We start from the raw sequence: 18,937 nt of genomic DNA, 5'->3' as shown, positions 1-18,937 counted from the left end.
TTCGTAAGAGAGCATTATATGTTAGACCACGACGTGACCCTCATCGATCTCACCTATTTGCTTATTGCTGCTGAATCAGCGATGATTTGGCGCACTAGAAAAGCAAAGTTGATTGGTGGATCTGCCTTCTAGACCTCTATGGATATAGGCAATGGCAACGAAAGGCATGCCATGGTCGAAAAGTTTGATCATAAGAAAAAGGCAAAGTCTGAAGTAGTTCTGTGTACTGTTCCAAAAGAGTCAATTTGTTTTTATTGCCAAGAGAAGGGGCATTAGAGACGAAGCTGCCCAGTCTACCTGAGAGATCTAAGAGATGGGAGAGTCAAGAAGTATGGCTCTACTTCAGGTAAAATCCACTATCTAACTCCATTAAGTTCCTATTCATTGATTCTTAATACATAATGTGATAAGATTACATTTGAATGTTTTGCAGGATCAGAGAAATGAGAGGAAGCTTGATGGAAAAGCAAGATGCGTCTGATCACGAAGAAATGGATCACGATCGCATGGATTCGAAGATCAGATTTTGAGCTTAGAAAGTTATGATAGATTTGTTAGGAATATTTGATTACATAGTTTTTCAGTTGATTTTGCATTGTAAGGACATGTTTTCCGCTGCTTTTATGAATAAAATAAATTTTGGTTTGAATAATTTTATATATCCTTGCAATGAAATCATTATGAAAAATTGATGTTTGTGTATTACTACAATGAATGGATTTGATTCTTAATTATGTTATTTGTGGAAATGTCGAGAATTTGCCAAATAAGGGAAGATTCTCATCGCCCAAGTTTCAATTGGACAGAAACTTGGAATCATACAACTAGATTGCGTGATGAATGAGAAACTTCATATTTGGAAATTAGACTAATTCTTTGGCAAAGTGTCAAGAGAAGGACTAGGAGATCGAGTACACTAGGTTGTGCGTTGATCAAGTCCACCACAAGAGTGATAAAGATATTCATCATGATTTACTAAAGTTTAGTAAATATGGTTATACTTATAAGATTAAGTATAATTCTGAGTTGATCGAAAGAGTTTCAATCAATAGCAGAACGAATAAGAAGAATCAAGTAGGCAGAAAGATAAAAGTTTCTCTATTCTAAGAAGAAGGGAGAGTACCTTTTATTGTGTTTTATGATAGGTATTAATGATTAAGAACTATTTCTCAATTGGTCCTCTATGTGAGTCTTAGTGCATTTGCATGTCTAAGAAGAGGAATCGAGAATTATGGAAATAGTTAAATCAATAAGTCAATCATACTTCGTTCCAATATCAAGTCTTAAGAGTCATACTCCAAGATTGTGACTTGAGTGACACGTCTTTAGTAGGTTTATAACACTCAACAAATGTGGAATTGGAAAAAGTCTTCTTATTCCTGCACATTTGAGATTGGTAAGTTGTGATGTCTTGGATAAGACAAAGATCAACTAGAACCAATTATGTGAAGTGATAGTCTTGATAAAAACTACACTAAATCTTGAATATTTGTTTTGTCAAGGAATGTTTCTTGACAAGAGAATCTTATATGTCAAGGAGTCAGTGGGAGTCTTAATGGTCTTGAAAGGTTTCAAGAACAAATCAAGAGTTAAACCTAGTTGATCATCACTAGCACACGACTTGAGGTTTAAAGCCTAGCGTGGATGACATACTCCTTTTCTGTGCCATTCCAATTGAGTTAATTATGCATGTGAGTTCTATGAGTTCTCATGTGAATGCATAAAGACAAAGCACATTGATCAATGGAAAGTACATTGATAAGTAAGGATGAGTTGCTAAACCACTTGGAAGACATGGTGGGCACCCGTGTTACCATGAGGCAAGAAATCGAGATTGAGCACGTTCGGTCCATATGAGTTTGGATTTGTCGCAAACTTTGTATTTGGCAAATTCACATGGATAGGAACACATACACCATAAAATCTAAGTGGCATAAGGTTTCCCTCCTTCATGAAAATGATTGTGAGGAAATGCTTTCACTAAGAGAGATTTTAAGAAGACAACAATTGTGAAAATTGTATTCTCAAATTCGATTATGATTACGGCATCCCTCTTCATAGTTCGAATTGTGAGATTTGACAATTAGTCTGAACATTTGGGACTTAGTAACATAAGTTCTGAATTTGTCTAGACACACATATGAGCTTTCTAAGGCAAAGGTGTATGAGTTTAAGAAGCTTAGATAAAGGCTTATCAAAGCATTAGGTATTAGAAATATGAACTTAAGGAATTCAATAAGCATTGTTTTCTGGAAGTTAAAATTGTTTTCTGAATACATGTCAAAGCTAGTGGGAGCATAAGTGTTATGCTGGTAAGAAAATAATCATCATGTTAGTGGGAGCATGATTATTATGGTAAGTATTGCAAGTTAGCAATATTAATTATAGAAAACAAAGATTCACTTTGCAAAGTTGCAATGGTTAAGAAGTTGTTTTGCTATAATTAAGGGAGAGAATATTATACTTCGTTTCAAAATTCTAAAGCTTAGATCGAGAAACGTTAATAAATTTAGTCAAGGATACATAGTGCATTCTCAAAATTTGATTATGATTACAGCATCCCTCTTCATAGTTCGAATTGTGGGAACAGGGCACATAAAATATTATGGCAGAAGGATGATAAAGTATCACGTCTTTATGTGAGACATTATGCATCGTGTCCAATACGCTTCGGGTATAGGATCGATTGCATATGCTGTAATATTTGACCATTCTAAAATTTTCCAAATGCCTAGGGCATTAAGAGGGAAAAAGGGACTAGAATCGGTTTTGACTAGAATAATTAAACAACTATCAAAGGACGATCTGAGGTTCACTGAGGATTTGTCGCTTGTGAGTAGTTGTAAGTATAGTACTGAATGGACTATATTGACATTATTATGAATAGATAAGATTATATTAAGAATGAGTTGTCATATGGCAAATATGGAAATGTTTCCATTAATGGGAGTTGGATATTAAGAAATATGTCTAGATTAGAAACTTTTATGCAAGAAGGATGTTCAAAGGAGTGTACTTTGAATGTGAGACTTCACGTCTATGGAATTGTCTTGTAACAATTTCCGATAGAATACCTTGTAATTTCATTAGTCGAGTCTTGGTAACTTTTGTGCTATGACATTACGAAAGAATCATTGCATAAAATGTTAGAATCTGACATATTCTAAAAGTGGTAAGAATTTGGTATTCTTATACTAATAATAAGGATTGGGGATTGAGAAATGAAAAGTTTTTCAATTGATCTATTTCACAAAGTATGGACCATAGGAAACCAAAGTGTGCATGCTTGGAGCATGGGACAATTGTGGTTATAATTCGAGTAATAAGTTGATTTTCTGAAACAGTAAGCAATGAATAATGAGTAATCAATATGGTGTTTAAATAAAAGTGATTTTATTGACGCTCAAAATCTTTGGGGCCATATAGGATTAATATTATTATTGCGTTTCACTTTGCATGTTTTGACTTCCTGAATAATAAGATTATTCAAACTCCACAGTCGCTCGTACTTTTGGAAGTAAGTAGTGAATCAAGACTGTCGTGAATTGGATTGCAGACTGTCTAAGGATAGACATGGCAATAGAATTGCTGCAATGTTCATGAGTACTCAGAAATTGAGATTTAAGTATTGGATAAACCCTCGCTCAGAGTATCACTTCATGGAATTCATCACGAGTAATACTGAGACGATAATATCTTATAATCTTGAAACGAAAATATATGAGTTGTAATTTACAAAGTCGGTTATACATTGGTGATACGAAAACGCATCAGTAACTTGGTGTTATAAAACGTATTGTCATGTATAATTTGATGAGTAAAAGATACAAGCATATGAGTCAACGTGTATCCGTTCCTTTTGCCCTAACTGGAAAAGCGATATCTGTGGGCCCCTCGATGATTTGGTGTTGACTTATGTGCTAGGCCCAGCCAGGACTAAATTGATGTGTTCAATTAGAAGTCCTACATCATCACAAATCAGAAATCGGGAAACATAGATTCTGGACAAAGAGATTGATTACGTTGCATGTCTTATGTCTGGGGATATCTTGCAGAACGAAGGATTATATGATCACTTATCTAAGGACACGTAACTGACTGGGTCAGAGTTCAGCAGCAGCTTTTGGAAGCTACAATTTGCTGGTCAAATTTAGAAGTCATACTAGCAATTATAGTTACAGACTTATCCAAGTGGGAGACTGTTGGATTAGGTGTCTAAGCTCATAACTATAATTGGTATGTACTTGAATTGATAGCAGCACAGTCCTTTTGGGTTGCCCTCAAACCTAGCAACTGGACAAGGAAATTATGAAAGGAGAGATATTAATTTATAAGATTAATAAATTAATATAAATGATTTATTAATATGTTAAAAGATTAATATATTAATTAGAAATCATTATGTTTAATTAATAGTTAGCCAGAAATTAATCATAATTAATTTTCGGGTTAAAAGTATTAATTATAAAGTGCATGGACTAGTTTGCAATTATCAGATAGTTGGGTGGAAGGCTCCAGAACCTCCTTGGAAGGAGGTGGATGAAATCTATAGGGGAAACCCTAAGGATTTCGTCCAAGGGGCTTTGGATAAGGCCTTTGGATTAGCTTAGGCCCCAAGCAAAGGAGTATTAGGGTTTTCCCTAAACCCTAGATCCCTCAGCTATATAAGGAGCCTCCCAGCTCCTGAATTCGCCCACTCCTTCATTGGTGAAACCCTAGGGTCGAAAATTGCATACTCCTTCTCTCTCTCCTTCTAATTTCCTTCTTGCTAGCTCTTGGGTATGATTCCATTAGAGGCATTACATTTGTGGTGCTAAGCTTCCAAGAAGATCAAGATCAAGATCAAGAGGATTGTCAATTGTTTGCTATAACAATTGAAAGGTATGTAACTCTTAAACTCTAGTTTGTTAATTTCGAAATTAGCCTCTCTCCTCTAGGGTTCTTGTTTTGCAATTCAAAGTTATATGTTCAATAGTTAAAACATAGATCCAACGTAGGTTGCATGTGAACTTAGGAATTGTTTTCTAGTTTATTTGTTTCACCTAAAACCCATCAGTTTGGACTAACCAATGCTCCAGCAGCCTTCATGGATTTGATGAACAGGGTTTGTAAACCATTCCTCGATAAATCTGTGATAGTGTTCATAGATGACATTCTCATCTACTCGAAAAGCCAGGAGGAGCATGGCCAGCATCTACGAGAAGTGTTGGAAGTCTTGAAAAAAGAGAAGTTGTATGCAAAGTTCTCCAAGTGCGATTTTTGGATCTGAGAAGTACAGTTCTTGGGTCATGTGGTTAACCAGGAGGGAATAATGGTTGACCCAGCAAAAATCGAAGCTGTGATGAAGTGGGAACGTCCAAAGAGTCCCACAGAGATTCGAAGCTTTCTTGGATTAGCTGGATATTACCGACGATTTATCCAAGGCTTTTCTTCGATAGCTGCTCCATTAACAGCTTTGAACCACAAAGGAGCTACTTATACATGGAGTGAGAAACACGAAGAAGCATTCAAGAAGCTAAAGAAGAAGTTATGTGAAGCACCGATTCTTTCTCTACCCGATGGAGTTGAAGACTTCGCGGTCTATAGTGACGCATCTGGAGTCGGGTTGGGTTGTGTTCTGACCCAAAGAGAAAAGGTGATAGCATACGCATCTCGACAATTGAAGGAGCACGAAAAGAACTACCCCACTCATGATTTGGAGTTGGCAGCGGTAGTATTTGACTTAAAGATATGGAGGCATTACCTCTATGGCACGAAGTGCAAGCTTTTCACTGATCATAAGAGTCTCCAGTATCTCTTTAATCAGAAGGAATTGAATATGAGAAAACGACGCTGGCTAGAGTTACTCAAGGACTACGATTGTGAGATACTTTACCACCCTGGTAAAGCAAATGTTGTCGCTGATGCTCTCAGTCGAAAAGTCAACCTTGAGAGAAAAAGGCCAAGAGCGTTGAGAATTGAAGTTGTCTCGACAATTGTGGAAAGTATCAAGAAAGCTCAAGAAGAAGTTTCAGAAAAGAATGACCGAAAGGAAGAACGTTTAGGAAAGACGTTGGTATTCGGTACAAACAGTCAAGGACTAAAGGTATTCCAAGATCGGATTTGGGTACCTAAGATAGGAGGAGTAAGAGAACTTCTGATGGAAGAAGCGCACAAGACCATGTACTCGATTCATCCCGGTAGCACTAAAATGTATAGGGACCTAAAACCCTACTATTGGTGGCCGACGATGAAACTCGATGTTGCAAAGTATGTGGCCGAATGTGTAACATGTGCAAGAGTTAAGGCACAACATCAGAAACCATATGGGATTTTAGAACCCTTACCTGTACCCATGGGTAAATGGGAAGACATAAGCTTGCAAATGCTTACGTGAAGGAAATTGTGAGACTTCACGGTGTTCCTCTAACGATTGTATCGGATCGTGATAGTCGTTTCACGTCAAGGTTTTGGAGAAGTCTACAAGAGGAATTGGGTACGAAGTTGTTTTTGAGTACGACTTACCATCCGCAGACCGATGGTCAGAGTGAAAGAACGATTCAAACACTGGGAGATATGCTAAGAGCATGTACCCTGGAGTTCCAAGGTAACTGGGATGAACACTTACCTTTGGTAGAATTTTCCTACAACAACAGTTTCCATTCGAGCATCAAGATGGCACTTTATCAAGCCTTATACGGACAGAAGTGTCGTACGCCGTCTTGTTGGCTTGAGGCTGGAGAAAAGCAGTTTATGGGCCCCGAGATAGTCCATGAGATTGTTGAGAAACTGAAGGTGATTAGGGAAAGAATTTTAGCAGCTCAGGATCGTCAGAAGAGCTATGCTGACAAGAAAAGACGACCGATGACCTTCGAAGTTGGGGATTCGGTTTTGCTTAAGGTCTCACCGTGGAAGGGACTTATAAGATTCGGAAAACGAGGAAAGCTAATTCCAAGGTTTATTGGACCGTTCAAAGTTCTTCAGAAGATTGGGAACCAAGCTTACAAGCTGGAATTGCCCGAAGAACTCGATGGTATTCATAACACCTTCCATGTGTGTTATCTGAGGAAATTCACGGGAGAAGTTCCCGACATAATTCCAATCTCATAATTAAGAATGGATGAGAAAAAGAGGCTGATTGAAGAGCCCGAGGCAATTGTTGACCGTAAGACTAAGAAGTTACGACGCAAGATGGTCGACTTAGTGCTAGTCCGATGGAAACATTCGAATGGGCCGAATCTCACTTGGGAAACAGAGAGTGACATGATGAGTCGATACCCACATCTGTTTGCTGATGCATGATTCCGGGACGGAATCATCCTAAGGGGGAGAGAATTGTAACGCCCGTGTTTCAGGGCTAAGCATTTTTAGACGATGTAATAGTCTAGGTCAACTATTGTAACTCTTTTGATGTAATAAAGATGAAATATTTGAGTATTATGTGAATTATGTGAATTTATATGCTTATTATTTATTTATAAATGTATAATAAATAAAGAATAAAAATAAGCGTCAAAATTAAAGTGTGAGATAAGCCCAATATCTTTACATAAAGTTGTAGTAGTCGAAACAAGGATTCCGGAGATATAAAGAACGCCGAAATCCGAGTTATAACGAAGAAGTTATGACCCGTCGAAGTCTCGCGACGGAACCGACACGACACCGGGAAACGTAAATAGTGAATTTACGATAGAGCGAGTTTTGGCCTTAGCGATCTAAACAAAAGTCGTAGAAAACGTTAAACCGAGAGTGTCCATAAAAAGAACGCCCAAATCTGACTTCGTATGAGGAAGTTATGATTTTTCGAAGTTTCGGCTTAGCAGTGTACAGCCCGAAGTTCGAATATTAGATCGAACGGTTTTTAGCCGACACAACCTAAATGAGAATCGAAGATCTCGTTAATAGTATCATAACGATGAAAAGACAGACAAAAACGGACGTCGGATGAAGAAGTTATGAATTTTTAACAGACCAATCCTGTCCCGGCCTGTTAAAAATATAACTTTTAAAATAAATTCAAAACTAGCTGATGGAGTCTAAACGAAAGTTGTAGAGTACGTTCCCGCCTACGCGTGGATATAAATAACGTCGAAAACGGAGCTCGTATGCAAAAGTTATGATTTTTAGAAGTTAAGTGTGCAATTTGCGAAACTGTGATGACGTGGCAAGATCCTAGCCGTTGCTTGCTCCCCACGGTCTCGTATCCGATGAACGCCACGTCGCCTCGCCTTCGCTCTACGTCCCGCGTCCGAGGTTGGGTACGCCCAGCGTACCTTGGTCTTATCCGGGTCCGATGCGAGTGCGAGCCAGTTGTGCGAAGCTGGCAACCCTATCCGAAGTTACGCCCCGCGTAACTTGCTGAACGCGCTGCGTAGGTCCGAAGTTCCGACCCTATAAATACCATGCGAGATTGCCCGGATTTTTCACACATTTCCACTTCTCTCTCTAAATACTTTCTCTTTCTAACCCATTCCAACTCCCCTAAACCCTAGATAAAACCCCTAGCACCCAAAGGAATCCCTGAGGCTCCCGGAGTTCCGAGAAAAAGGGTATTTCGGTTCGGAAACGCTGCTCCGAGCAAAGCCCAGTTTTCTTTAAAATCTGCTGTAAGTGAGCTACGCCTACGCAATTTTTAATATAACTTTTAAATAATTATAGTAATGTTATTAGGTCCTTAAAATAATTATTTGAGTTATTATTGTGAGATATATTGGGTGTTATTTAACGCTTATATAATAATAATAATAGCTAGACTATTAATTAGTCACGGTTAACGTTAAAACTAAACTCTACTGGTATTGATACTAGGTTTTGGTCAAGGAAAAATTGTTTTGAGATAACGAAACGCTGTTCAAGTACCGAGTCATCACCTAATCAGGTGAGTGCATAGTTACTTTCATCTTACACATAGATATGAAGTATTTTATATAAATTACATGCTTTTGTGTGCATATTATCTGAATACTTGCTGTCTATGTTGGATGAATGATTTTTATACACGTTTTTCATGATTTAAACTGTATATGTATTTTATATCTACAAAAATGTTGGGGTAAAACATGGGTAAATGTAATAAGACGATGTGTGATAAAATGAGGAGATGCCTCGATGTTGTTGGTGATCCAGTCATCTAGCGGAGTATAGATGACGACCACAGACTCTTCTAGACAGTCCAGTGGAACGCTAGCAGGCTCGCAACCTGTAGGTCCTTGTAGTATTAATTAATCGATTTAATCCCAAAATTAATTCTAATTGATTTCCAATTAATTCTAAATTAACTAATACTATTTCTAATTAATATATTATTCTCATAATATATTAATAAATAATTTATTGCTATTTATTAACCATATAATAAATCAATAAATTAATCTCTCTCTAAAAGTTATCCCATTCAATTACCAGGTTTGAGGGCAACAAAAAATGACTTTGTTAATAATTAAAGTATATATACCAATTTAGTTATTGGCTTAGACACCTATTCCAACAACATATACATAAAAAGGGGTGGGGTGGAGTGGGGTTGGATGTAGGCCCTTCTTATTTTTAAATAGACAAAACTGCAAAAATAGTCCATGTGGTATGCATTTTTTATGGGTTTTCGTCCAAACCTCGATTTTTTTTTGGCTTCGTGGTCATTTTGGCCATGTTTCTATGTGGAAATGGTCTCTCTTAAAATTAAAATGACTATTATATCATTTTATTTTTTTAATATCTATTTTAAAATTTTATTAATTAAAACAATAAAAGAGTCCCCCTAACACTTTTTCTCTTTCTCCCCTCTCTCTCTCTCTCTCATCCACCCGCTACAAGACTCAAATCCCTCTCTCTTGTTATTCACCTTGATCGTGTTCTTCCTCAAAAACACATACACACTGAGATTAAAACACAGTTACTCCAACAACCATCTCAAAATAGGATCTGATGAATGATTATTTTGCTCCGAAGAGTTAACATACATACATAATTAAGAACACACACACACACACACACACACACATATATATATATATATATATATATATATATATATATATATATATATATATGGGTGAGCATGGTGCTGTTTGTTGCGGTTTTTAGCCAAAACCGAACCGAAAATTGCAACTTCGGTTTTTTGAAGTTTAGAAACCGTACTGTTCGGTTTTTATGCGGTTTTTTTTTGCGGTTTTTTGTCAGATTTTTTCCCTTTTTACTAAAACTCAGGTAACTCAGTGAGTTACTTTGACTCGGATGATGAATGCTGATCATTTCTTGAGAAACTTTATATAGAGATGAGGAGCGCCAGATTTTTCATCCACAACAATGTGAGACTCCTCAAAAATGTGGGTTAAAAGCCATAAACTTAACTCATTTATATAAAATGTGAGAATGGTGAAGGTTTTATCTCAAAGGTGATGTAGGATGCTCTTATAAGGCTGACAAAATTAAAGCCCAATTAATATCTTGGAGATGAACCAATACTACCACCTCTTGGTTTAAAATCAAATGACATAACCACTAATCCACCATGCTTCTAATGCTTGAATGTAATACAAATTAAATATAATATTTTGTTTCACCGGTACATGCGATAATATCAATTAATGTATTCATAAAAATGATACTATCATCACTAGTACTCTTCATATTTAAATGTTAAAAAATGTCATAAACATTATTTGTTCTTGTAAATATCAGTGAGCGTATGCTTAAAAATATACAATCATCATCTGATAAGATATTTATATTTATAGAAATTTTAATTGTCACAAGTTATCCGTTCTTACAAATATCAACACTTAATATATATATATATATATATATATATATATATATATATATATATATATATATATATATATATATATGCGGTGCAGTTTGGTTTTTTGCGGTTTTTTGCAATACTAGAAACCGCACCACAGTGAGCATTTTCGGTTTTTGCAAAACTAAAAACCACACCATCGGTTTTTATTTCGGTTTCGGTTTATGCTGTCCTATATATATATATATATATATATATATATATATATATATATATATATATATATATATATATATAAAATCAAGAACATACGCTCCCTTCCCTTTGTTCTTCCTCCTTGCAACCCAAACCCACCAACAACGATTTCGTTAACGTTCTCCTTGTTTTTTCTGGATCTATGGAAGAACGGAGATATGGAAAAAATGAAGCTATTGAGGAACAAGATCTGAGCATACTTGATTGAGGCAAGTACTTTTCATCGTCTTCCACAATGAACCCCTCTGTGAAAACCCTTGATTTCTCATCCGATTTAGCACTTTGTTGGTTGAAACGATTTGATTCATGTCAGCAATAGGGCACTTCTTTTCATCAGAATTCTCTTTACCAGATCAAGATGGAGATATACAAATACACACTTAAACAACAGGCCAACAACCCTTATTCTTCAAAAATTTTCTGCAATTATCGATTCTTAACAGAGGCATACAAAAACGAGCAGAACCTCTGTTCTGGAGTCCTTTCTTTTACCCTTGCATTATGAGTTAGATGGGAGTGAGAACACACACATACCGATGAATAAAAAGGTTGTTCGTCATTAACTTTTTACTATTCAGATCAAAGGTTGGTGCAATCACAAAGGGTGAATCTCTCGATCTTGCAGGTGTTTTTGGGTGGTGGATCGATTTACTCAAAGAGAAAAAACAGACATAAACTTAGGGGGTTTCAATTTGCATAAAATAAACTCAAAAATATTGATTGAGAGAGAGAGAGAGAGAGAGAGAGAGAGAGAGAGAGAGAGAGAGAGAGAGAGAGAGAGAGAGAGAGAGAGAGAGAGAGAGCCATTCTATTGTTTTAATTATTATTATTAAAATATTAATATAGGTATTAAAAAATATAAAATAAAAATAAAAGAGTATAATAGTTATTTTTAATTTTCGAAGGGCCTATTTCCATCTAGAAACATAATTAAAAGGACCACAAAACCAAAAAAGTCGAAAACCCAGAAAAAATATATATACCACAAAGACCATTTTTGCAATTTCGTCTTTTAAATATATAAAAAACTATAAAAGATAAAAATAATTAAAAATATATAATGATCATTTTATTTTAGACAACAAATCAAAATTACCAAATTTATTTTTCTTAATTTTAATGAATATCAAACAAGCAATTGTTTTCATAGTTAATAATGAAACTCACAATGAAAATTTTACAAATTATGGGCTATATATTATCTATTATTTATAAAAACATAAAACATTAAGTTATATTTTGATACATTAAAGAAAAAGTGATTATATTCGTTTGTTCGATCAAATAAACTTAATACGATGATATAATCACAAAGCTACAAATACAAATTCCTTGTTATTTAAATTTTGTTATCTACAGATATTTTGCTGTTGCAGGTGATTGGACTTCACGCTCCAAAAAGTACGGTAACCCTCTGCCACCCACTCCCTTCCTCCTTCCCCTTTTTAACTTCCATTTTCACCGGAGCTTTCTCTCTCTCCGCCATGAAAACCAACCCATCATCTCCTCATCCTTCTTAAAATAGGGTTTTTTGCACTCATGAAAACTCCCAAAACCCTCTTCTTCTACACCATTACCATTGCAGTACACCTCACAAAACGACCTTTCTCCTTCCGATCAATCTCTTGATCTTCTTCACCTATATATCACAATCATATCCTCCCCCTACAGTACTATAGCAAGCTCATAGTATAGGGTTTAATACCCTTTTGCATTTTGTAATCTATATCTTTTAGGTCATTTCAACTCTTACGAAATCATGTCGCATTCGTTCTTCTCCGATTCTTACGCAGAGATGGCTGCGAAATCCGTACGTGGTCGACCTAACTATGTTCCACCACACCAGAGAAACAACTACAATGCAGATGAAACCACCAGGTACGGTTATCAAACCGGAAACAATGGTAGCGGCCGCGGCCGTGGCCGCGGTGGGGGTAGTAGAGGCGGTGGTCGTGGTTTCGTACGCGGCTACTCTGTGGTCGATAAAGAGTTCCATGACCCTAACAAACATGCGAGAACTCATAACCAGTACGATAATCTCACCGAAAAGTTTAATGAACTTGAAGTTTCTGAAACGGAAAACAAGAGTATGGCGATCAATTTCGATGCATATGAAGATATACCCGTTGAGATTACCGGGTCCGATGTACCCAAACCAGTGAACACGTTTGCAGATATCGATTTAGGTGACTCCTTGAACGATAACATTAAGAACAGGTGTAAGTACGTGAAGCCGACGCCGATTCAGCGCCATGCCATACCTGTAGCTTTGGCCGGACGAGATTTAATGGCGTGTGCACAGACCGGGTCGGGGAAAACGGCGGCGTTTTGCTTTCCGATCATCTGCGGCGTTCTGAAAATACAGTCGCCGGTGCCGTACGGACGCAGGGAGATGGTGTCGTACCCACTCGCTCTTATTTTGTCTCCGACCAGGGAACTCTGTTGTCAGGTGAACTCCATGATTCCATTTTCTTCACTATTTTGTTTCTGTTCATTATGCCATTCTTTTCACAACTCTCATGTGTATCATGTTTTGCATTCATGATCGATGATTGTTCATATCACTGTACGTTTTGCTACATTTTTAGCTATCATTTAAGGGTTTGATTTGCTTTTTTTGTTCGTAAGTTTCTGTAGTGCTTGCTCATATTTTTTTTATGGAACTTTATACTTTATCATATGTTTGGATCTTTGATTTTTGAGTTTTATCTGTTTTAGATTTTCGAAGAAGCTAAGAAATTCTGCCATCAAACTGGTGTCAAAGTTGCTGTTGCTTATGGAGGTGCGCCGATTCAACACCAGGTTTGTATTAGAACATGGATTTAGTCAATTTCTTCATTTTTATCCTCCGTTCCCGATATTCGAATCTAATCGGACTCATTGTTCTTCGATATTGGTGATAGTTACGTTCCTTTGAAAAGGGTGTGGATATACTAGTGGCGACTCCTGGACGTTTAACTGACATGATCGAAAGATCAAGAGTGTCGCTCAAAAAGATCAAACATCTGGCGTTAGATGAAGCCGATCGAATGTTGGATATGGGATTTGAACCCCAAATCAGAAAGATCGTTGAGTGTTTGGATATGCCTCCTCCTGGTCAAAGACAAACAATGCTTTTCAGCGCGACATTCCCCTCTGAAATTCAGGTTAGTTTAATCAAATTGATTTAAAATCTACACAAACATAAACAATCGTACACCATTAATGGATGAACTTTTATTTTGCAGAGGCTTGCGTCTGATTTTCTCTCAAACTACATATTTCTTTCGGTGGGAAGAGTCGGTTCTAGCACCGATTTGATCGTTCAAAAAGTCGTATTTGTCGAGGATGAGGAAAAACGCGAGTATTTAAGAAATGTTCTTCATGATCAGAAAGCTAATGGAAACCTAGGAAAGGTAGATATGAATCATACGATCGATTATCTCTTTTGAAATTGGTGTAAATGTTTTTATAATTTTCTTGTCGTTTGTTGATTTGATTCAGAATGCATTGATTGTGATTTTTGTGGAGACGAAACGGGCTGCAGATACTTTGGAAAACTGGCTTTGCCGGATTGGTTTTCCGGCGACTGCCATACATGGCGATAAAGTTCAATTTGTGAGACTTTCTTATTTTCTCATTTATTTCAAGATTAACAACTTAGTTTTATTTATTTATGTAATTAGATGAAATTATTTTTTTCCCTTATTAGATTATCGCAATTAATAACACCATTTTTCACATCATGTGTAATGTTTGGTATAACTAGTGATTATCACCAAATTAATAGTTTTAACTTTCATCTATATTCTAAAATAGTAAAATACTCTTTGTTTTTATCAATTTTTTCAAATTTCTCTTACAAATCTTTTTGTTAAAAGATCTTTAAATAAATTCTAAACGTAAGTAGTATGAATTGAATATATTAGATACTATTACAAGTAGCTTGATGATTACATTTAAAATATAAATATACAATTTAATTGCAAATGTGTATTTATTCAAACTTAAAGGACCAAATTGTACATAAAAGTTAAACATTAAAATGGTGTAAATGAATAGTACATAAAAGTTAGAACATTAAAATGGTGTAAATGAATATCGTAACACCAAATTTGGTGTTACTCTATTCTCTTACATCATTCTGGTGTGCAAAAATGGTGTAAATGGGATTTGATTTTGGATGGAAATGTTTTATTTACACATTTGAATGCAATCGTTTATTTTCGCACATCAATTGCAATAAATAACAACATTAAATTTTGACGAATCTACCAATTTATTGTGTTGTACTTTCAATTTTTGACTTCTAGTTCTTACAATATTTTGAAAACTTTACCTAATTTTATCAATAAAAAGTTGCTTTGTATTTCGAAGAACATGTTGTAACTTGGTAGATTTAAAGAAAGTAAATTGTTATTTCTTGCATGTAATCTTATTTGATTATTAATTTTATGTTAAATGTAGGAAAGGGAAAGAGCATTGAGATCCTTTAAGAATGGAGTGACACCAATCTTGGTGGCGACAGATGTCGCATCAAGAGGACTTGACATCCCATGTGTCGCCCATGTCATCAATTTTGATTTGCCCCGTGACATTGACAGTTATGTCCACCGGATCGGGAGAACGGGTCGGGCCGGTAAATCGGGCTTAGCAACCGCCTTTTTTAACAGCAAAAACTTGGTAATTGCTAAATCCCTTTCCGATCTTATGAAGGAATCACACCAAGAAGCTCCCAATTGGCTTGATGAGTATGCAAGTAGCTATTCTTCCTCTAGTGACCGCCGTTATGGTTCCGGCAAGTTTGGTGCCCATGACTTCAGGAGCGGAAACAGAAACGGAGACGGAAATGACAATTCTTACGGTGAGAGTTATTACGGAGGGAATGGAAATGGCAATTCCTATGGCGGGGGTTATGGTGGGAATGGAAGTAGCAATTCCTATGGTGGGGGTTATGGTGGGAATGGAAATAGCAATTCCTATGGTGGGGGTTATGGTGGGAATGAAAATAGCAACTCCTATGGCAATGTGGATTATGGTGAGAGTTCTGGCGGTTTTGACTATGGTGCTCCGGCGGCTGAGGCGGTGGACTATGGTGATTCGTGGGCGGCTGGTGGCGGGAGTGGGTATGACTCGGTTGTTGCTGATGGTTGGAAATAGTGGTTGATGGCGGTTTTTCCACCCTTTAATTTCAATCTATGGAAGTGGTTATATATATATATATATATATATATATATATATATATATATATAAGGTTTAAGGTTTTTGCTTAATTTTTTGCTAACAAAAATGAAAATGGGTGGTGGTATAGATATTATGTAGTTGGTATTCTAGATTTTACCTAAACTAATGGTTTGAATTGAGGGTAGATTTTGGGATTAAATTACTTGTTTCTTTTGGTTATGGTTATGGCTAATGTTACTAATGAAAAGTTGAAGTTTTATAAATGAATGAATTTTAGTATAACGGAATGATGATGCACTTTATAGTTTATACATAAAAAATTGCGTATTCATTATGGTTCCTAACATTCTTTTGGCTTTCACTTTTGTGTTTAACTTCTAATACTTTTGTTTGTTTAAAATTTTTAAGGGACAATAATCATGAAAAATGAAATTATGTAAATAGCTATGAAAGTCATTCTGTCATAAAGTATCCTAGGAAGAGCACTGTTTTGTCCGCTTTTCATATGTTCTTTAAAGTCGGGCATTCAAACGCTTTACATGCACGCATCCCATTTTGTGATTTAATTTCTCTCATTTCACCTAAACTTCGTACGCGTATTCATTAACATATGTTGAAAACAAAGTCTTGTATTCGTGGAGCTTTGATAGAATCGTGTCCCAACATCCTCCCTCTCTATATTTAACTTTTACAACTCTTATTTGTTTAAAAGTTTAAAGGGATAGTTATCATGAAAATGACTCCACATAGATATGATAACATGACTACGAGTTTTGTACATTGTTTATGGTGTTGTTTGTTTTTAGGGATAATGACTTAGGAGGGTAATTAGGTTTCCAGTTTGTCCGTATTAGGTCAGTAAGGTTTTTTTTTTTTTTTTTTTTTTTTTTTTTTTTTTTTTGCGTATTAGACCAATATGGTTGTTATTACCGTTTAGAAATAGTCTTTTTTACTGGTAAAAAGAACTATTTCTAAACGGTAATAACAACCATATTGGTCTAATACGCACAAAAAACCTTAGTGACCTAATACGGACAAACTGAATACCTAATTACCCTCCTAAGTCATTAACCCTAATTATTTAGAAAACATGCTTACTAATCAATGTGACCGACTTGTTTGACTGAAAATGGTTGTTTCCATTTAAACTTATGACACAACCCTTCCAGAATTTCCAAGTCCAAAAACTCATGTGATTGATGATGATCTTCATTACATAAATATGCAACATTTTATCAATAACTTCTTTTTTGTCATTTAAATGTTTACATGAACACATCCATATGTACAAAAACAATCTCACTTTGATACCTCCCATCAATGTCTACATTTGATAACGAATGGAAATGTAAAACCAACAGGGACTTGCAAATGATGCCTATTATCAATTATTTTATAAACAGCAAAACCACAACATGAACTAAGAAACTGAAGTTGCAAAATGAATAAAAAATCAGCACATAAACAAACACATACAGACTATATACAACACATAAACGAAAGTTTATAAAGCATGAAACTTAATGACAGGAAAAGTAAAAAACTTAAAGGAGACTTTATAGAAAGAAAGATCACCCTTACTTGCTACAAATGGTTGAAGACATCAACAAGAAGATCAATCTGACCATGGAATCCACATGTTGTCTGATCATGACTTTAGTAGTTCATCTACTGAAACGTAAGAATTGCAATTGAACTCTATTAGCATTTGAAAAGGGAATTACGGTTTCAGAGAAAGACGACGAAGGGTTTAAAAAAAAAAATTGGACCATTTCTTGATTTGTGAGTGTCATCCTTGCGTAGGGGCCATGCTAATCTTCTCTGTATCGTTTCAATTTTATCGGATGTCCCCGAAGGGACGACTATAGATGAAGAGCTTCGCCATATAGAGGAGTAGCAGGTTCTTCTTCTCGTCGATATGGGACGACGCGAGTTCTAAACGAACTAGTTTACTGTTGATGGTCATATATTCTCAATGTCTTTAAAATTAGGGTTAATGACTTAGGAGGGTAATTAGGTTTCCATTTTATCCGTATTAGGTCACTAAGGTTTTTTTTTTGTGCGTATTAGACCAATATGGTTGTTATTACTGTTTAGAAACTATTTCTAAACAGTAATAACAACCATATCGGTCTAATACGCACAAAAACAAAAAACCTTAGTGACCTAATACGGACAAACTGGAAACCTAATTACCCTCCTAAGTCATTATCCCTTGTTTTTAAATAGCATGGATTATATTTGTAGAAAAAAAAACTAGACTAACATCTGTAAAGTGTAACCTACAATAAAAAAACTGTTTGTTTTTTAAAGTATTCTGCTAAAAAAATTAAAGTTTAATTAAACTGATTTTTTTTAAACTTAAAATACTTTTTCATAATTTTAGTTTTACAACACTGAAATTTAATTAATACATCCACCATAACAATTTTTTTAAAGCCTTCATTCTTTATTTTGTGTTAACTGTTCAACAATTTCATGTATAAATGAATCATATTCTTGGTCCGTTGCACTACTATATGTCGTCTTCACAATAATCAAACATGGTTATTTAGACGAGACGGTATGGGCACATCTCGTGCTCGTTATGCTGAGGTGGAACGCCATAACGACGTGGTAATGGGGGGAACACCCCCCTTCTCGTTTTTGCTCGTTAAGGGCGAAGCTTGTTGGTGTCACAACCGGAAAAAACGAGTTACTTTCAAACCTTTCCATTGACCAACCGTTGCCAAACGGGTATTTTTTTTTAAAAAAATTAACTATTAAAAAAATTCATTTACCCTATAAATACCTAA

At 35.8% G+C, this 18,937-nt stretch overlaps 1 protein-coding gene and 1 non-coding gene across 2 annotated transcripts; one reads left to right on the top strand and one right to left on the bottom strand.

Annotated features, from left to right (window-relative positions):
- The first annotated feature begins 12,314 nt into the window (after positions 1-12,314).
- On the top strand, positions 12,315-16,378 carry LOC145115924 (DEAD-box ATP-dependent RNA helicase 11-like). Its single transcript, XM_079052278.1, has 6 exons — positions 12,315-13,427; positions 13,697-13,780; positions 13,882-14,124; positions 14,206-14,373; positions 14,462-14,575; positions 15,425-16,378. Exons 1-6 carry the CDS (start codon positions 12,738-12,740, stop codon positions 16,115-16,117), a joined length of 1,992 nt encoding a protein of 663 aa, XP_078908404.1. The 5' UTR covers positions 12,315-12,737; the 3' UTR covers positions 16,118-16,378.
- Positions 16,379-17,899: 1,521 nt separating this feature from the next.
- LOC145118247 (U6 spliceosomal RNA) lies at positions 17,900-18,002 on the bottom strand. The gene has a single exon (XR_013713207.1). It is a non-coding gene; the product is annotated as a U6 spliceosomal RNA (small nuclear RNA).
- Between the last annotated feature and the right edge of the window lie 935 nt (positions 18,003-18,937).

The sequence above is a fragment of the Lactuca virosa genome, chromosome 5, assembly GCF_052849685.1.
Source record: "Lactuca virosa cultivar CGN04683 chromosome 5, Lactuca_virosa_CGN04683_v6, whole genome shotgun sequence".
Taxonomy (NCBI): Eukaryota; Viridiplantae; Streptophyta; class Magnoliopsida; order Asterales; family Asteraceae; genus Lactuca; species Lactuca virosa.
The sequence above is the reverse complement of the archived record's forward strand: the minus strand, read 5'-3'. Positions and strand labels throughout refer to the sequence as shown.

Coding starts and splice junctions, on each gene's coding strand:
- LOC145115924 (XM_079052278.1), top strand. CDS start 12,738: ATGTCGCATTCGTTCTTCTCCGATTCTTACGCAGAGATGGCTGCGAAA. Junction 13,428..13,696: donor CCAGGGAACTCTGTTGTCAG/GTGAACTCCATG, acceptor TATCTGTTTTAG/ATTTTCGAAGAAGCTAAGAA. Junction 14,374..14,461: donor CTAATGGAAACCTAGGAAAG/GTAGATATGAAT, acceptor GATTTGATTCAG/AATGCATTGATTGTGATTTT.